Source organism: Gopherus evgoodei, chromosome 1 (assembly GCF_007399415.2).
Source record: "Gopherus evgoodei ecotype Sinaloan lineage chromosome 1, rGopEvg1_v1.p, whole genome shotgun sequence".
Classification (NCBI taxonomy): Eukaryota; Metazoa; Chordata; order Testudines; family Testudinidae; genus Gopherus; species Gopherus evgoodei.
This window is the reverse complement of record NC_044322.1, coordinates 95,561,735-95,581,668: the sequence shown is the minus strand read 5'-3', so window position 1 is coordinate 95,581,668 and position 19,934 is coordinate 95,561,735. Positions and strand designations below refer to the sequence as shown.

General features: G+C 42.8%; 1 protein-coding gene across 2 annotated transcripts in view; it reads left to right on the top strand.

The window, feature by feature from the left end:
- The window catches only part of UGGT2 (UDP-glucose glycoprotein glucosyltransferase 2), a 292,503-nt gene that overhangs the window by 102,800 nt on the left and 169,769 nt on the right, over positions 1–19,934 (top strand). For both annotated transcript variants that reach the window (XM_030567566.1, XM_030567556.1), the window contains exon 15: positions 8,553–8,688. In XM_030567566.1, coding sequence (XP_030423426.1) covers positions 8,553–8,688 — 136 coding nt within the window. The remainder of the gene's footprint in view (positions 1–8,552; positions 8,689–19,934) is intronic.

The following is a 19,934-nucleotide window of genomic DNA, read 5'->3' as shown; positions in this document are numbered from 1 at the left end:
CAACTGCTGCAACACTAGGTCCCAGTCATTGGGGTGTTCATTGACAAATTTACGTATCATGGCCCCCAAAGTTCCATTAAACCTTTCCACCAGGCCATTGGTTTGATGGTGGTAAGGGGTGGCAACCAAGTGATTCACCCCATGAGTTTCCCACAGTTCTTTCATGGTTCCTGCCAGGAAATTAGATCCTGAATCTAAGGATGTCGGACGGCCAACCTACCCTGGTAAAAATGTCTGTTAGGGCCCGGCACACAGTGTTAGCCCTGGTGTTGCTTAGAGCCACTGCTTCTGGCCACCGGGTAGCAAAGTCCATGAAAGTCAGTATGTACTGCTTTTCCCTTGGGGTCTTTTTTGGGAAAGGACCCAGAATATCCACAGCTACTAGCTGAAATGGGACCTCAATTATGGGGAGTGGCTGGAGAGGGACCTTGACCTAGTCTTGGGGTTTTTCCACTCTTTGGCACACCTCACAAGATCGGACATACTTGGCAATGTCCTTGCCCATCCCCTCCCAGTGGAAGGACTTCCCCAACCTGTCTTTGGTTCTGTTCACCCCAGCATGGCCACTGGGATGATCATGGGCTAAGCTTAAGAGCTTCCCCCGGTACTTAGTTGGAACCACCAACTGTTTTTGCGGGTGCCAGTCTTCCTGGTGTCCACCAGAAAGAGTCTCCTCGTATAAAAGTCCTTGTTCTACAACAAACCAGGATCGATTAGAAGAGCTGAGAGACGGTGGGGTGCTCCGTGCTGCCACCCAAGCTTTCTGAAGGCTGTCATCTGCTTTCTGCTCAGTCTGGAACTGTTCCCTTGAGGCTGGAGACACCGGTTCTTCCTTGGACTGTGGACTTAGGCTTGGACCCTCTGGAAGCGATGTAGGTGATGGGGTTGTTTCCGTTGCTGGTGAACCACTCTCCACTGGTGCACCAGGTGGTATTTCAGGCTCTGGAGAAGCCTCTTGGGGGTGGTTGTCTGTAGCTTCTGCCAGATCAGGGCCTCTGGCATTGGGGTTGAAGATGGGTTTGCAAGCGCTGGCGTTAGTGCTGGCAATGGTTCCAGTGTTGGTTGCTTTTCCAGTTCTTGGTCTGGGACTGGAGGCACTGTGGCTGTTTCATTTGTTGGCATGGGACCCGGGTCCACTACCTCTGTCTGAGTCTTTGGTAACACAGACGGGGCCCTTGTGGACGGCTTAGGAACAGGAATAGGTTTGGAAGCTTGCTCGGTTTGGCTGCGTGTAACCATTCCCACTCTCTTGGCCCGCTTCACCTGGTTGGCCAAGTCTTCCCCCAGCAGCATGGGGATGGGATAATTGTCATAGACTGCAAAAGTCCACCTTCCTGACCAGCCTTTGTACTGGACAGGTAGTTCAGCTGTAGGCAAGTCTACAGCTTGTGACATGAAAGGATAAATTGTCACCTGGGCCTTTGGGTTGATGAATTTGAGGTCCACCAAGGATTGGTGTATAGCTGACACTTGTGCCCCCCGGATCTCTCCACGCGGTAGCCTTCTTTCCGCCCACTCTCAAAGTTTCCCTTCACTCCGAGGTATTTGAGAGGCATCTGGGCCTGGGGATCTTTGGTGTGATGTGATGGTGGTGTAATGAACTGCACTCGGTTGAGGTTCTTTGGGCAGTTGGCCTTTATATGTCCCAGTTCATTACACTTAAAGCATCGCTCAGCTGGCTGGTCACTGGGCCGAGGTGGGTTACTGGAGACTGGTGAGGTGGGAGAATAGGGCATCTCTTTCCTTGGGTTGTAGGTGGGGTCTTGTGCTGCCCTTGGTTATAGGGTTTATTGTCGGTGTGCCCCCTGGGGTATTTGCTCCCCTTGACAGTAGCTTTTTTATTTTCTATCACTTCCATCCATTTGGCTCCAATCTCCCCTGCCTCGGTTAAAGTTTTGGGTTTCCATCTAGGATGTACCTTTCTTTTTCCTCAGGATCACCATCTAAGAACTGCTCCATTTGTATTAGGAGGTGCAGCTCGTCCATATTGTTAACCTGTGTTTATGATATCCAAGCCTCATAATTCTTTCCAATGTGGTAGGCATGTCGGGGGAATGACACATCTGGTTTCCATTAGGGCTCTGAACTGCCGACGGGCATGCTCAGGTGTTAGCCCCATTCTGATTCTGACCTTGGTTTGAAAAAGTTTATAATCATTCATGTTCTCCTTAGGCATTTCAGCTGCCACCTCTGATAAGGGTCCACTGAGCTGTGGCCTCAGTTCTATCATGTACTGGTCTTCAGGGATGCTGTACCCAAGGCAGGCCCTTTCAAAATTTTCTTAGAAGGCCTCAGTGTCATCACCTGCCTTGTAGGTGGGAAATTTCTTGGGATGTGGAAAAATAACTGGCGAAGGGTTGGTAGGATTGGCTGTGTCATTCTGTTTAGTTTTTGCTAATTCCATGGCCTGCTGGTGGGCCTCCCTTTGGAGCTCCATCTCTTTTTGTTTCTTCTCCATGTCTCTCCTGTAGGCAGCCTCTTCCCTGGCCATTTCTGCCTGAATTAGTTCCATTCGTCTTTTATGTTTGTTATGTTTGTTTATTGCTTTTAGTTTAGCTATTTTTAGTTTGCTTGTTGCTGCACTGGTGCTCATTGTTCCTGCTTTCTTGTGCTGGTGCTCCCTCTTCTGTTTACTGCCAGAAATGCTGTTCCTCTGTTGCCTTCTTAGGGTTGCTTAGCAACAAAGTCTTTAACTTTTTCTAAGTAGCCTTTCCTGATAAAGTTAGAAACAAAAAAACCTTTCATTTGCAAATATGTTTTGCTGGAGTTCCTTTTGACTCACAGTTGGAGTTCCATTGTTTAACAAAAGATCCTCGTTAAACTTTAATGTCTCTGCCTTTGGGCAGTCTCTATGCAAAACCAGAAAGGAGAAAAGGAAAAAAAAAATTTCTGGCTGTAGTTTTAAAAATCCTCTCCTCTGCTTACAAACAGCTAGCAGAGAGGAAAGAAGAAAAATAATAATCCTACTGGCTTTTGCTTTTAACTCACTGGCTTTTGGATTCTTATCCCACCATTACCACCATGTCTTGGTATAATTCCCCAATCTGAACCTTAGAGTCCAAAAGATGGGGTACCAGCATGAATTCCTCTAAGCTTAATTACCAGCTTAGATCTGATAGGCTGCCACTACCCAAAAATATAGTGTTTTGGGGCACTCTGGTCCCCCAAAAACCTTCCCCGAGGACCCCAAGACCCAAATTCCTTGAGTCTCACAACAAAGGGGAATAAACCATTTCCCCCCCCCTCCTTTCTTCCTCCCAGATCTTTCCCGCCCTGGGTACACTAGAAGATCACCGTGATTCAAACTCCTTGAATCACAACACAGAGAAATCAGGTTTTTTTTCTCTCTCTTTTCTCCCCCCTCCCAGGCTTTCCCTCCCTCAGCTATCCTGGAGAGATAGACAGATTCAAGCTCCATGAATCTAAAACACAGAGGAAATTCACCTTTCCTCCCACACTCCTCCTTCCCTTCTACCACCAATTCCCTGGTGAGTACAGACTCAGTTCCTTTGAGCCTTAACAAGAAAAAAAAATTAATCAGGTCTTTTTAAAAGAAAAGCTTTTAATAAAAGAAAAAAGTAAGAAATCTCTGTAAAATCAAGATGGAATATTACAGGATCTTTCAGTTTATAAACACTAGAAAGAAGTCTCCCCCTAGCACAAATACCAATCAAAATCCATCCAGCAAAATACACATTTGCAAATACAGAAAACAATCAAAAGACTAGAGCCACCTTTTCTACTTTATACTCACTATTCTGAATATATAAGAGACTGTAGCATGGAGATTGGCAAGAAACCTGGCTGCATGTCTGGTCCCTTTCAGGACCCAGAGAGAACAAAGCGAAACTCAAAAAACACAAACAAAAGCTTCCCTCCACCGAGATTTGAAAGTATCTTGTCTCCTGATTGGTCCTCTGGTCAGGTGTTTCAGGTTCCCTGTTTGTTAACCCTTTACAGATAAGAGACATTAACCCTTAACTATCTGTTTATGACAAAAGAGGATAATAATTCCATTAATTTAGCGATCAGTGTAAATTGTGGCAACATCCCCTAAACCCTTTTCAGAAACAAGTGGAACCCCAGCTGAAAAAACAACACCTGAATTGCTAGTGTTATATCTCTCTCAGAAACATGGGATACTCTCTGTGACTGGGATGTATATCTGTAAGACTGCAGTCACATAACTAGTCTCCTCTCTTCAGAAAAAACTGCCTGAATTTTTCCCAGCTCAATGATTTTATAACAGGAAGCACTAGGAATAAAACTGCTTCTTTCTTTATCCTGCTGGCACAGATTCAAATGGATTTTTTCTCAACAGCTTGACCTCACTGCATAATCCTAGAGGCTTTGTAACATAGTTCTGGTCTAAAGTACTGCATAGTTCACAAGGTTTTAATCAAATGGCTGTTTCTTAAGCTTTTCTGCACCTCCTAGTGGTGTCTAAAATCTCAAAGCAAGGTATGCCTAAAAGCAAGTAACCCAATAAACTGATTGTGTGATTTTTCTCTCAGAACAGCTAACAGCACCTTTACATGATGGTCTGGTCATCTCCAAATCCTATTTAATAAGATTTTTAAGATCTGCATTTTTTTCTTGGAGACGATAATGAATAAATTCCTTCACATTACTTTTTCCAAAAATCATACTGGAAGTTGCCTGTGATAAAGGTTGATCATTCCAAATGTATGTGACTAGCATGGATAAATGATCAGCTCTGTTCTATCACATCGCACCTTTCAAAGTGATTACCTTGGGCATGCTCGTGTTTTGGTAGCCAACTCTGGTTTTGGCTATCACAGCCTCAAACCAGAAGGTCTGGTGGAAAGAGTGGGAGAAGCTGTTGATTGTAGCACAAGGTACTCCCCCGTGTGCTAATTATTATTTGTGCTAATTATTATTTGGAAAACCTATTACATATATTTTTCATATAGTGTTAAGTTTTTTAGTTAAGTTTAGTTCTGCTGTATCATTATGGCATGGTAAAAATCTCATTTTATTTCCTCCAAGGAAATAAATTTGAATCAGCCAAACAGTCTATTCATTGGTTGTGACAGTATTCTATTAAAGATGTTGAACCAATCTGTAATGCTGAAGATAGGAAGCTATCTAATTATTTTGATCTAGTTTTAATTCGAATCCATACAGTTTTGTAATTATGTTTATGATAAGTCCTTGATGTTGATTCATTTACTGTTTTTTCCCAATATGATCACAGTGCTCTCTTCCTTTTCCTCTTCCTGCATTACTTCTCATTTTGTTCAGTATAGTTGTTTTACAGTTTGCCTCTATTTTGGGGCAGATAATCCAGTAGTCACCATATCTAAACATTCACATTTTATTTAAATGTTTCATTCACAAGGGGCCTGATACTTCATTGTGTTACACAAGTGTACACTAGTATAACTCTACTGATTTCAGTGGTGTTACTAAAGTGTGTGTGTGTGTGTGTGTGTGTGTGTGTGTGTGTGTGTGTGTGTATATATATATGAGTTAACACTGGTGTAAAACTGGGAAAACACAGTTTAGAATCAAGCCCAGGATCTGAAAATTGGAAAATGTATTTATATTACTATTTACTGTTATGAAAAGGAGGTTGTATCTTTCGTGGTTAGAGCCTGGGCTCTTGGAATCTGAAGTTTTGGGTTCTTTCCATGGCTCTGACCCTTATTCCGATATGAGCTTTGCCACGTCACATCCTCAATTTGTAAAATGGAGATAACCCTTTCCTGTCTCACAGATATGTTAAGCTTAAATAACATTTGTACACTGCTTTTTGAAATACTTTGATGGTACTCTATGTAATTATGAAATATTTATGATTTTTAATTGTTACTATTATTACTATATTATGAATATTAAAGGACTGCAATATGTTCCACTCTGATGGAAAACTTTATGTATGTAGAATGAAGGAGAAGCTTTAAAAGAAGAATGATTTGATTCTGCAATTAAGAACAGTAGAAGTAATATTACACGTTGTGGACTGCGTCCCAACTAAAACTATTGGCAAACTTTATTTCATATATAATAGATAGTGCAAGGTACAGTGAGATGTTAATATAGAAATGTTCCTATTTGGGAGGAATGTTGAAAATTTTTTTTTGGCAGGACAGTAATCAAAAGTATACATCAAAATATGTATACATTTTGATTGCATTGTTGTTACAGCCATGTTAGTCCTAAGATATTAGTGAGACAAGGTAAATGAGGTGGTGACGGGTTGGATCCCCCTTCCAGGGTGCCACCTGATGTACTGAGATGCCTTCTGCACTAGCCTAGGCTCCCGTTCCCTGTTTTGGTGAATCAGGCTATTTGGCCCCTGACAGTACACACACACACAGGTAAGGATGCACCAGCTGGAGAATCACACAGAGTAGCCAGCAGCTCTCTATGAGAAGACTCAGCTAGGAAATTGTACAGCACTCAAGTGCAGCTCCCCTCTGGAAAATACACCCAAAATAATAATATCTTGCACTGTAGAGAAATATATAGAATGTAAACTCATAAATTTGCCCCCTCTCTCAATGTGAAGGAAGATACGCACAACTTCTTGTGCCCCCCCCATTATATATTGCACAAACTGGATTTTGTAATAAACAAAAACAAGTTTATTAACTACAAAAGGCAGACTTTAGGTGATAATAAGGGATAGCAAACTGAACAAAGCAGATTACAAGCAAATAAAACAATACATGCATACTAAGTTTAAGATCTTAAAGAGACTGGTTTCAAGAAGTAATTTCTCACCCTAAATGTTGCTTTTGGGCAGGATGCAAAAATTCTTGAAGGTTAGCTACCCTTCTTGCAGCTTAAATCTTCAGACACCATATTCACAGACCAGATCCCTTTTCCAGCCTGGGTTCAACTCTTTCCTCCTCCACCCCCCGCATGACTTTGTTTCTCAGAGCTTTCCAGCTGTCGTCTTGGGTGGGGATGCAGTGAAGAGTAAACCTAGATCAATTTACTCTCCAGCCTTAAACAAAATTTACATAAGGCGGGAACCTCTTGTTTTCCAGTCTTGACCTCCCTCTCCTTTAGTGGAAAATCACTAGATGTCCAAGTTCTGGGGTTCTCAAACTGGGGGTCGGGACCCCTCAGGAGTTCACGAGGTTATTACATGGGGGGCCGCGAACTGTCAGCCTCCACCCCAAACCTCGCTTTACCTCCAGCATTTATAATGGTGTTAAATATGAAAAAAAAGTGTTTTTTATTAATGGGGGTGGGGCTCACACACAGAGGCTTGCTATATGAAAGGGGTCAACAGTACAAAAGTTTGAGAACCACTGTCCAAGATGGTGTGTAGTACCAGGTGACAAGACCGCCTGACCTTGTAGTGTCAAAGCATCATCCCAGCTTCTCAGGAAGGAGAGAAATTAGTATGATCAAAGCCTTATTGTTTCTTCCTAATGGCCCATCAAGGCTGTTGGCCTGTTGTCTGGTGGGTGTTTCCCAAGTACACACACAATTGTAATGGTTACATAGTCAATATTCCTAACTTTAGATACAGAAATTATACATGAGTACAAATTGGATAATCACATTCAGTAAATCATAACCTTTCCAATGAGATATCACAATACCCATCTTGCATAAAACATCTTAGTTATGCCATATTCATACCATAACAATATTTCTGTGAAGAATATGGAGTGTAACGTGACAGAGGTATATTTTTTATTGGGCCAACATCTATTGGTGACAGTGACAAGCTTTCTCTTTCATCAACAGAAACTAGTTCAATAAAAGATTACCTCACTCATCTTCTTTCTCTAAATATTAATGTTTAAGATCAACGACCAGATTCAGAGATGATGTAAATACTAGTGTTATGTATCAGTGTAAATGGTTATAACTTACATACTGAGACTGTTGGGAAGGGCATGGTTGTAACAAGAAAAGCAACCAACAAGACAGTGAAAGAGAAATTACACTCTGCTTCTGTTTGCCATTCCTTGCCATTCCACTGTAGTGGAGCATAGGTTACGTCCGCTTACAAACTTATTTATGTGTAACTTAAACTTCAGCTTATGTCACTTCTAAATTTGGCCCCACGAGTTCATTGCCATTTTGAGACAAAAATCTTTAAAAAATTCAATGTATGTCTATAAACTTTTGTGGTTGACTTAAATCAGGAGCCCAGCTATATGTTTTTTATCTGTACAATTGAACTGGTACCATAATTAGTCAACATTGCAGTGTACTTTTATACCTAGTTCCATAAATTACATGGAGAGCACAGAATATATTAAACAATAATTTTGTACATTACAAATAATCTGGAGAGCACAACATATATGAAACAATAATTTTGTAAAGCAAGAGCCCACTCTCTGTAAACTTTGGAGGAAACAGTACAAATAGTCCTAATTTATGCAAGTACGTTTTATAATATTGAATATTGCAGATATTAATTTGTAGGATATTGGTAGAAAATCCTCACATTGTTTGTCTCTGAACAATCATGAGAAATTGCAATATCTTCAGTCTGTTTTCAATAAGGTTTAAAAAGCCAGATAAGAATATTTACAGAGGTTTTTTTCCCCCTACAGAATTGGATTTGTTTTCATCTTAAATACTAATGAAGAAATCGACGGGAATGAGGATGCTGGAGTAGCTCTTTTGAGAGCTTTTAACTACATTGCAGAAGAATCTGATACTTCTCAAGCCTTTATATCCATGATAAATGTTAGTGCCAGTAAATAGATAAAAATAATGCATAATACTTTTTAAAACTATTTGCTTTCTTATAAATTCAGAATTTCTCCTCCTTGTGACTGTCTTTAGTTGGAAACAAAATTGTTCTAAAAGTGGATATTAGGTTGCTGCAGGATATCTTACTGAAAACATTTTCCTGCTCCTCAGACAAATTCATTCTGGTAATATTGTCTATTTACAAATTTTCTTCAAGGATTAAGAGAAGGTAAACATACCTTTCAGCAGGCAGTATTTTCATGTGCAGTCATAGTTTGGGACTCTTTATATGGCCTTTTCATGCATGTCTTCTTGTCTGTGTTCTGGCACACACTGGAATAATGATATTCCAAAGTTGTTTAGGTCATGCCTTATGATTTATGAGGACTTCCATGGTCATTCAGTGGTATAGAAAATGGGGTAGACTGGGTAAGACATTTTCTTTATACAAGTGTTTGCCTAGTCTGGTTGACTCTATTCATGTCTCTGAAAGAATATGGAAATCTTCCAGGCTCAGATGTTGGGAGAGAAGTCTGACATCCTCGGCTAGAGGGAGTGGCTTCAGAAGGGAAATTTAGGGAACATTTAGGGACTTACAAGGGATAAATGGGTTGACTTGAAGTACAGGATCTCTGAGGACTCTTGACAAAAAGAAATTGAACTAGAGAATTGGGTGCAAACAGATTTTAAAAAATTCTGTAACCATATATAGTAACTCCTCACCAGGGCCGGCTCTAGCCATTTTGCCGCCCCAAGCATGGCGGCACGCCGTGGGGGGTGCTCTGCTGCTCACCAGTCCCACGGCTCCGGTGGATCTCCCACAGATGTGGCTGCGGAGGGTCTGCTGGTCCCGCAGCTCCAGTGGACCTCCCGCAGGCACGCCTGTGGGATGTCCACCAGAGCCGCCTACCGCCATCCCGGCGACCGGCAGAGCGCCTCCAGCGGCATGCCGCCCCAAGCACATGCTTGGTGTGCTGGGGCCTGGAGCCGGCCCTGCTCCTCACCTAACGCTGTAGTTATGTTCCTGAAAAATGCAACTTTAAGTGAAATGATGTTAGACTAATCCAGTTTTCCCATAAGATTTAATGTAAATGCAGGGGGTTAGATTCCAAGGACACTTTTTTGGGGCAGACAAAAGACATCATGTACTGTACTGTACTGTGGTGGAGAGGTGCGCCAGGCTTACCCCTGAGTCTCAGGGATGGGGGTGCAGCGTATGGGAGAGTGCTCAGGGTGCGGGGTCTGGGAGGGAGTTAGGATGCGAGAGGGCACTCAGGGTGGAGTGCGGGGTCTGGGAAGGAGTTAGGGTGTGGGAGGGCACTCAGGGTGGAGTGCGGGGTCTGGGAGGGAGTTAGGGTGTGGGGGGGTGCTCAGGGCAGGGGTGCAGGAGGAGGCTCAGGGCTGAGGCAGGCAGGAGGTGCAGAGCACTTACCTGGGGCAGCTCCTGTTTGGTGCAGGAGGTGTGCAGGTGGCTAAGTGCAGCGCAGCACCACCCCGATGGCTGCAATTCTGGGAGCTGCCCCCCACCCCAGCAAGCAGGGTCACATGGAACACAGGGGCTTTAGGGGATGCAGGGTTCTGGGCTAAGAGGGCCCTGGCCTGCAGCTCTAAAGCCCCTTTCAGAATGCGGCCCTGCCAGCACGGGCCAGAGGACTCAGGAGGAGCAGGGGCCGCCACGCAGCCAGCTGCCAGAGAGAAGCGGTGCTTTCCCCTTTAAGGTGCTGTTTCTCCCTGGCCGGCTTTGAAGGGGAAAGCAGTGCTTCTCTCCAGTTGCTGACTGCATGGCTGCCCCTGCTCCCCCTGAGTCCTCTGGCCCACGCTCGCAGGGCCACATTCTGAAAGGGGCTTTAGAGCTGCAGGCCAGGATCCTGGGGCCTCCTTAGCCCAGGGCCCTGGGGCCCCTAAAGTGCGGGAAGTGGCACAGGCATATGTTGGCCAGAGCTTCCCCTCTTCCCTCCCGTCCCCCATTGGCCTGGAGCAGTGAACTGCGGCCAGTGGGAGCCGCAATCAGCCGAACCTGTGGATGCGGCAGGTAAACCGGCCCAGCCCGCCAGGGTGCTTACCCTGGCAAGCCACGTGCCAGAGGTTGCCGGCCTCTGATCTGGGGTATTAACCTTCTAGCATCCAGTCTTGCACAGTTGATAAGAAGTAGATGAGGGAAGAAGGTTGGGAGAGACTTGTGAAATATCCACATCTGTCTTCAGTACACAGGAGGAGGAAAATCAGCTAAACAGAGATATAATAGGGAATAAAGAAACATTGTAAGATAAGAGATAGCAAGGAAAAAGAAATTACAAATATTGATTGGAGTAGTAGTCACGTAGGTGGTACAGTTAGTAAAAGGACTATACCTAATCCAGCTAAAAAACTAGGTGTGGTCTGAGGGAAGGAACTGAGATGCTTGTACATGAATGTAAGAAAGTTCAGCGGTAAAATGAAGGAACTGGAATTACTGGTGCAGAAGGTCAAACTGGATATTATGGGGATTACAGAAACATTGTGGAATAGCACTCATGGCTGGAATACATAAGAACAGCCATACTGGGTCAGACCAAAGGTTCATCAAGCCCAGTATCCTGTCCTCTGACAGTGGCAATGGCAGGTGCCCCAAAGGGAATGAACAGACAGGTTATCATCAACTGATCCTTGCCATCATCCAATCCCAGCTTCTGGCAAACAGGCTAGGGACATCATTCTTGCCCATCCTGGCTAATACATTGAAGGACCTATCTTCCGTGTATCTATCTAGCTCCCTTTTGAACCCCATTATTGTATTGGCCTTCACAATAGCCTCTGGCAAGGAGTTCCAGAGGTTGACAGTGCGTTGCGTGAAAAAATACTTTCTTGTGCTTGTTTTAAACCTGCTACCTATTAATTTCCTTTGGTGGCCCCTTGTTCTTGTATTATGAGAAGGAGTAAGTAACACTTCCTTATTTACTTTCTCTATACCACTCATGATTTTATAGACCTCTATCATATCCCTACTTAGTCGCCTCTTTTCTAAGCTGAAAAGTCCCAGTCTTACTAATCTCTCCTCATATGGAAGCCATTTATACCCCTAATCATTTTTGTTGCCCTTTTCTGAACCTTTTCCAATTCCAATATATCGTTTTTGAGATGGGGCAACCACATCTGCACGGAGTATTCAAGGTGTGGGTGTACCATGGATTTATATAGAGGCAATATGATATTTTCTATCTTCTTATCTATCCCTTTCTCGATGATTCCCAACATTCTGTTTGCTTTTTGACTGCAACTGCACATTGAGTAGATGGTTTCAGAGAACTATCCACAATGACTCCAAGATCTCTTTCTCGAGTGGTAACAGTTAATTTAGACCCCTTCATTGTATATATATAGTTAGGATTATGTTTTCCAATGTGCATTACTTGGCATTTATCAATATTAGATTTCATCTGCCATTTTGTTGCCCAGTCACCCAGTTTTATGAGATCCTTTTGTAGCTCGTCATAGTTAAGTCCCAGGCAGACTATCTTGAGTAGTTTTGTATCATCTGCAAATTTTGCCACCTCACTGTTTACCCCTTTTCCCAGATCATTTATGAAAATCTTAAATAGGACAGGGCCCAGTACAGATCCCTGGGGGACACCACTATTTACCTCTCTCCATTCTGAATACTGACCATCTATTCCTACCCTTTGTTTCCTATCTTTTAACCAGTTACCAATCCATGAGAGAACCTTCCCTCTTATCCCATGACTGCTTATTTTGCTTAAGAGCCTTTGGTGAGAGACCTTGTAAAAGGCTTTCTGAAAATCTAAATATGCTAAATCCACTGGATCTCCTTTGTCCTCATGCTTGTTGATCCCCTCAAAGAATTCTATTAGATTGGTGAGGAATGATTTCCCTTTGCAAAAACCATCTTGACTATTTCCCAGCAAATTATGTTCATCTGTGTGTCTGAGAGTTTTATTCTTTACAATAGTTTCAACCAATTTGCCTGGTACTGAAGTGAGGCCTGTAATTGCAAGGGTCATCTCTGGAGCCCTTTTAAAAAATTGGCATCACATTAGCTATCCTCTAGTCATTTGGTTTAAATGGTAGGTTACAGATGACAGTTAGTAGTCCTGCAATTTCACATTTGAGTTCCTTCAGAACTCTTGGGTGAATACTATGAAGTCCTGGAGACTTATTGTTTAGTTTATCAGTTTATTCCAAAACCTCCTCTAATGGCACCTCAATCTGGGACAGTTCCTCAAATCTATCAACTGAAAAAGAATGGCTCAGGTTTGGGAATCTCCCTCACATCCTCAACAGTGAAGACCGATACAGAGAGTTTGTTTAGTTTCTCCACAATGGTCTTACAGTATTTGAGTGCTCCTTTAGCATCTCGATCGTCTGGAGGCCCCACTAGTTGTTTAGCAGGTTTTCTGCTGCTGATGTATTTAAAAAAAAAATTGCTGTTACGTTTGGAGTCTTTGGTTAGCTGTTCATCGAATTCTTTTTTGGTCTTTCTGATTGTATTTTTACACTTCATTTGACAGAGTTTATGCTTTTTTCTATTTTCATCTTTAGGATTTGTCTTCCACTTTTTAAAGGATGCCTTTTTGCCTCTCACTGCTTCTTTTACTTTGCTGTTTAACCACGGTGGCTCTTTTTTGATTCTCTTACTATGTTTTTTTAAATTGGGGTGTACATTTAAGTTGAGACTCTATTATGGTGTCTTTAAAAAGTTTCCACACAGTTTGCAGGGATTTTACTTTTGGTACTGTACCTTTTAATTTTTGTTTCACTAACCTTCTCATTTTAAATGCTACAGTGTTGGGCCACTGTGGAGTTTTCCCCGCCACGGGGATGTTAAATTTAATTATATTATGGTCACTGTTACCAAGCGGTCCAGCTCTTGGACCTGATCCTGTGCTCCACTTCCACTTAGGACTAAATTAAGAATTGCCTCTCCTCTTGTGGGTTTCAGGACCAGCTGCTCCAAGAAGCAGTCATTTAAGGTGTCAAGAAACTTTATCTCAGCATCCCTTCCTGAGGTGATATGTACCCAGTCAATATGGGGATAGCTGTAATCCCTCATTATTATTATTCAGTTTTTTATTTTAATAGCCTCTCTAATCTCCCTGAGCATTTCAGAGTCACTGACACCATCCTGGTCAGTTGGTCTATAATATAACCCTTCTGCTATATTCTTATTTTTCAAGCATGGAATTACTCTCCATAGAGACTCTATAGTACAATTCAGTGTATTTAAGATTTTTACTTCATTTGATTCTGTCTTCTTTCACATATATTGCCACTCCCCCACCAACATGACCTGTTCTGTACTTCCGATGTATTTTGTACCCTGGTATTACTGTGTCCCATCGATTATCCTCATTCCACCAGGTTTCTGTGAATATCCTCATTTAATACTAGGCACTCTAGTTCACCCAACTTATTATTTAGACTTCTAGCACTGGTATATAAAGATTTAAAAAACGTGTCATTTTTTGGCTGTCCCCTATTGCATGACATAATTGAATAGGACTTTTTTTCATTTGCCTGTTTCTCATCAGATCCTCCCTGTATTTTATCATTTTCCATCCTCTCTTCCTTATTAGGACATAGGGAATCTCCATTTATAGATCCTCCCCTAAGGGATGTCTGAACCACATGCTCCTCTGCACCTGTCGGCTCTCCCCCAGCCCTTAGTTTAAAAACTATTCTATAACCTTTTTAATTTTAAGTGCCAGTAATCTGGTTCCAGTTTGGTTTAGGTGGAGCCCATCCTTCCTGTATAGGCTCCCCCTCTCCCAAAAGCTTCCTCAGTTCCTAATAAATCTAAACCCCTCCTCCCTACACCTTCGTCTCATCCATGCATTGAGACTCTGCAGTTCTGCCTGTCTAACTGTGCCCTGCATGTGGAACTGGAAGCATTTCAGAGAATGCTACCTTGGAGGTTCTGGACTCTTACCAAGCAGTCTAAATTTGTCCTCCGGGACCTCTCTCCTATCCTTCCCCATGTCATTGTTACCTGCATGTACCATGACCACCGGCTCCTTCCCAGTACTACACATAAGCCTATTTAGATGTCTCGAGAGAGCCACAGCCTTTGCACCAGTCAGGCAAGTCACCATGCTGTTCACCTGATCATCGCAAACCCAGCTATCCGTGTTTCTAATGATCGAATCGCCCATTACTAATACCGGTCTCTTGATAATAACTGGAGTTCTCTCCCTCGGAGAAGTCTCCTCAGTGCAAGAGGATGCCACAACATCATCTGGGAGGAGGGTCCCAACTATGGGATTGTTTCCCTCTGCTCCGGTTGGATGTTCTCCTTCCCTGAGGCTTTCATCCTCCTCCACAGCACAGAAGTTGTCAGACCCAGGGGGGAACTGTTCTATTGTGTCCCGGAAAGTCTCATCTGTGTACCTTTCTGTCTCCCTCAGCTCAGCCACTCTCTTCTCCTAAGTCCGTACATGGTCTCTGAGGGTCAGGAGCACCTTGCACTGAATGCATGCATATGCCACCAGCCCACAGGGCAGGTAATCATACATGCTGCATTGGGTGCAAGAAACTGGGTAGCTCCCACTCTGTGGCTGGACTTCTGCCTGCATTTTCTTTTTACTCCCTGTCATAAACAGATAGTAGAACAGAAGAACTTTATATCTCTTTTGACTGTAGAGGGTTAACAAGTTCAGTGAGCCTGGCTGTCACCTGACCAGAGGACCAATCGGGGGACAGGATACTTTCAAATCTTGAGGGAGGGAAGTTTTGTGTGTGCTGTTAGTTTTTGGTGGTTGTTCTCTCTGGGTTCTGAGAGTGACCAGATGTGCAACCAGGTTTCTCTCTAATCTCCCTGATACAGGTTCTTATAGATTCAAAATAGTAAGTACTAGGTGATAAGGCGAGTTAGGCTTATGTTTGTTTTCTTTATTTGCAAATGTGTATTTGGCTGGAAGGAGTTCAAATTGGTATTTTGCTGAAAGGATTTTAATTTGTACTTGTATACTTAGGCTGGGAGGGTATTCCCAGTGTCTATAGCTAAAAGACCCTGTAACATATTCCATCTTAAATTTACAAAGATAATTTTTACTGTTTTTTCTTTCTTTAATTAAAAGCTTTTCTTGTTTAAGAACCTGATTTTTTTTTATTCTGGTGAGACCCCAGGGGACTGGGTCCGGATCCACCAGGGAATTGGTGGGGAGAAAGGAGGGAAGGGGGAGAGAGAGGTTAATTTCTCTCTGTGTTAGGATTACTTTCTCTCTCAGGGAGAGTCTGGGAGGAGGAGAGAGAAGGAGGGGGGAAGGTGAATTTTCCTCTCTGTTTTAAGATTCAAGGAGTTTGAATCACAGTGATCTTCCAGGATAACCCAGGGAGGGGAAGCCTGGGAGAGGTAACGGTGAGGGAAAGGGTTTACTTTCCTTGTGGTAAGATCCAGAGGGTCTGGGTCTTGGGGGTCCCCGGGCAAGGTTTTGGGGGGACCAGAGTGTACCAGGCACTGGAACTCCTGGTTGGTGGCAGCGCTACAAGTAATGAGCTGGTAATTGAGCTTAGAGGAATTCCTGCTGGTACCTCATCTTTTGGACGCTAAGGTTCAGAGTGGGGAATTATACCCCCAAAGCTTGTTTCTTTGTTGGTGCTTTGTTTTTATCAAGCGGTATTTTGACCTTTAAGTGCAAAGAATGTTAGGTGTATCTAGCCCTTGCTCGCATTCCCCCTGTAAACTCCCTCGCCAAACTCCTCTGTTAGCCACTCCTGTTCGCTAGCTATATTAAAGAGTATATACTGTTTAGGAGAGAAAGAAATAAAGATGGAGGGGCAGTGTTGTATATTAATTGTGGGATAAACTGTAAAGAAATAAGAAGTGATGGCACGGATGAAACAGAATCTGGGTCAAACTCACTTTTGGGAAGGATTGTAAAAGAGATAGTATTATTGGTATAGTGTTAGGGGTCTGCCATAGACTGTTGGGGCCAGACTCAGAGAGAGATCTCTTTATTTAATATTATTAGAGAGAGAAATACTACTGGGAATTGTCATAATGGGAGAAGTGATGGAATTTGAGACTTAGTTTTGTAAGTAGCGAGGACATCACAGAAGAGTCAGTCATGGGAATTAACCTTGGATCAAATGATCGTGACCTGATTCAGTTTAAATTAAATGGAAGGATAGTCAAAACCAAGTAAAGAGCTATGGTTTTTGCTTTCAAAAGAGCAGACTTTGGGAAATTAAGAAAATTAGTGAAAGAAGTCGGCTGGATTGAAGAGCTCAAGTATTTAAATGTAGATGAGACTTGGAATTACAATATGATGGGGGCTAATTTAGCTACAAGAAGTCAGGAAAAAGATCATGGATAGTTCTCTGAAGATATCCACGCAGTGTGCAGAGGCGGTCAAAAAAGCAAACAGGATGTTAGGAATCATTAAAAAGGGAATAGAGAATAAGACTGAGAATATATTATTGCCCTTATATAAATCCATGGTACGCCCACATCTCGAATACTGTGTACAGATGTGGTCTCCTCACCTCAAAAAAGATATTCTAGCACTAGAAAAGGTTCAGAAAAGGGTAACTAAAATGATTAGGGGTTTGGAGAGGGTCCCATATGAGGAAAGATTAAAGAGGCTAGGCCTCTTCAGCTTGGAAAAGAGGAGACTAAGGGGGGATATGAGAGAGGAATATAAAATCATGAGTGATGTGGAGAAAGTGGATAAGGAAAAGTTATTTACTTATTCCCATAATACAAGAACTAGGGGTCACCAAATGAAATTAATAGGTAGCAGGTTTAAAACAAATAAAAGGAAGTTCTTCACGCAGCGCACAGTCAACTTGTGAAACTCCTTACCTGAGGAGGTTGTGAAGGCTAGGACTGTAACAGTGTTTAAAAGAGAACTGGATAAATTCATGGTGGTTAAGTCCATAAATGGCTATTAGCCAGGATGGGTAAAGAATGGTGTCCCTAGCCTCTGTTTGTCAGAGGATGGAGATGGATGGCAGGAGAGAGATCACTTGATCATTACCTGTTAGGTTCACTCCCTCTGGGGCACCTGGCATTGACCACTGTCAGTAGACAGATACTGGGCTAGATGGACCTTTGGTCTGACCCAGTACGGCCGTTCTTATGTTCTTATGGATTTCTTTGAATCAGCTATATAGACGCTATCTGCAGTTTACATTTCAAGCAAGGGGGGAAATTACATGGGCAAAGACTCCAGACTTAACAGTATGAATAACCATCTCAAAAGTAAATAGAGAGCCCTTAGGGAATAGAAGAAGGTATTTACCAGCAAAGAAAGCTACATCATGGAGATTAGAAAATGAAGAAATGAAGTGAGACTTGCTAAATTAAATGAAATAATAAGGTTGGGTTTTTTAGTTATATAAATAAAAAGAGAATAAGGAAGGATACGATTTGGCTGCTGTGTACCATGGAGAGGGAGGAGATTATAGATAATCTAGATATGGCCCAAAAACTAAATGAATTCTTTGCCTTGGTTTTCATTAAATATTGAACATGGGCGTGAAGGCAGGACAGCAGCTGGAAATGGATATGTAGAAGTAGAAATGACCACATCAGGTGGACTGGATAATTTTCATGTCAGAATACTGAAAGAGCAGAATACTGAGATTTATTAGTCCAGTAGCTAGGATGTTAGTAAATCTATCTGTTCAGAGATAGCTTTTCTCTAGTCATAAAATGTTAACATTGTACCTCTATTTAAAAAAAGGTTAAAAAAAGGTGATGTCGACAATTACAGATCTGTAAATCTCAGTTAATAGGCAAAATTTTGGAATAAACTGTGAGGAAAAGAATTATTGAATTTATAGAGGTAAACAGAATAGTTGATGTAACTAAGGCTGCGAGTTAGTCACAGAGGTCACAGAAGTCATGGATTCTGTGACTTTCCAGGACCTCCGTGACATCTGCAGTGGCTACCACCGTCCCGCCCCTCCAGCAACAGCAGCAGGAGTTTGGGTGCGTGTGGGAGGGGGCTCAGGGCTGGAGTTGAGGCAGGGGAGAAGGTAAGTGCTCTGTGTGGTGTTTACCTTGGGGGGGCTCCCTGGAAGCAGTGATGTGTGTCCCTCCCTCACCTTCTAGCTCCGTGCGCTACCCCCACCCATAGGCACCGCCCCTGCAGCTCCCATTGGCTGGGAACCTCTTTGTTTGCTGTCCATGACTTTTACTAAAAATACTCATGACTAAAATATAGCCTTAGATGTAATACATCATGGATTTACCAAAGGTAGATAAGATTGTGCCAGACTAACCCGATTTCCTTCTTTGAGAAAATAAGTTTTTTTTAGATGAGAGAAATGCAGTAGTTCTAATATACTTGGATTTCAGTAAAGCATTTTACATAATACCACATGGAAAATAATTAAGTTAGAGAAGATGGGGATTAGTACAAGAATAGTAAGGCAGGAGTGACAGATTTTTGTTACCATTCTGCCTGGGACCACAGTTGATCAGGCTGTGGCCACAGGATTTTTTGGGGAGAAGATGACAAGGCACACCAGGTGTCTGAATTTTAAAGCTTTATTAATAAAATAATAAAATGACAGCAGAGAATGCTGGAAAAGCTTCCATGTCACTCAAAAGAAAGAAAAAAGCATTAATGCCCCAAGCCCTAACCCACTTTTTTACTCGCATATGCCCAGCCCAAAGCTGGATGTAATGTAAGCTGAAGAAAGGGGGGAAGGGTGGATAGGGAGCACTGTCCTGGGCTCAGGCCATCCAAGAATCCGCTGTGTTCTCCCCTTTGCTTCAGCTTTTGGGAGGGTTATAAGTCTTGGGTTCTTTTGGGGTCGTTTTCATTCAGGGCCCTATGTTCCTGGTGCTTTTTGTGCCAGTCCAAACAGGCTTGCTGTGGCCTTCCTTGTTTCCCAAAACATCTCGGCTCCGGAGACTGTTTTCCCTTCTGTTGGCCTCTACTGTTGCTCTCACTGTTCTCATTGTTATCTCTGCAACTCTGTGTTTCATTCTCTTCTCACGGCTGGCTGGTGGGGGGGTTGGACTTCCGCCCTTCTTTCTTGGCAGGTAGCAACTGGCCTTGGGCAGAAGTCAGCTTCTTATCTTCGGACTGAGCTTGCTAGCTACAGTGTTGAGTTCACCCCTTGTTGTTGTTCTTCTTCTTCTTCTCCCCCTCCCCCTTGTTCTCCCAAACTCTCTGAGGAAACTTCCACTTTTCACTCACACACCTTTGACTCTCCCCAAAATGCTTTGCGATGCTTGCAACAGCGTTAGCAATATACATTGCTGATCTGCCTTCTCAGGGGACTCCCTAAGG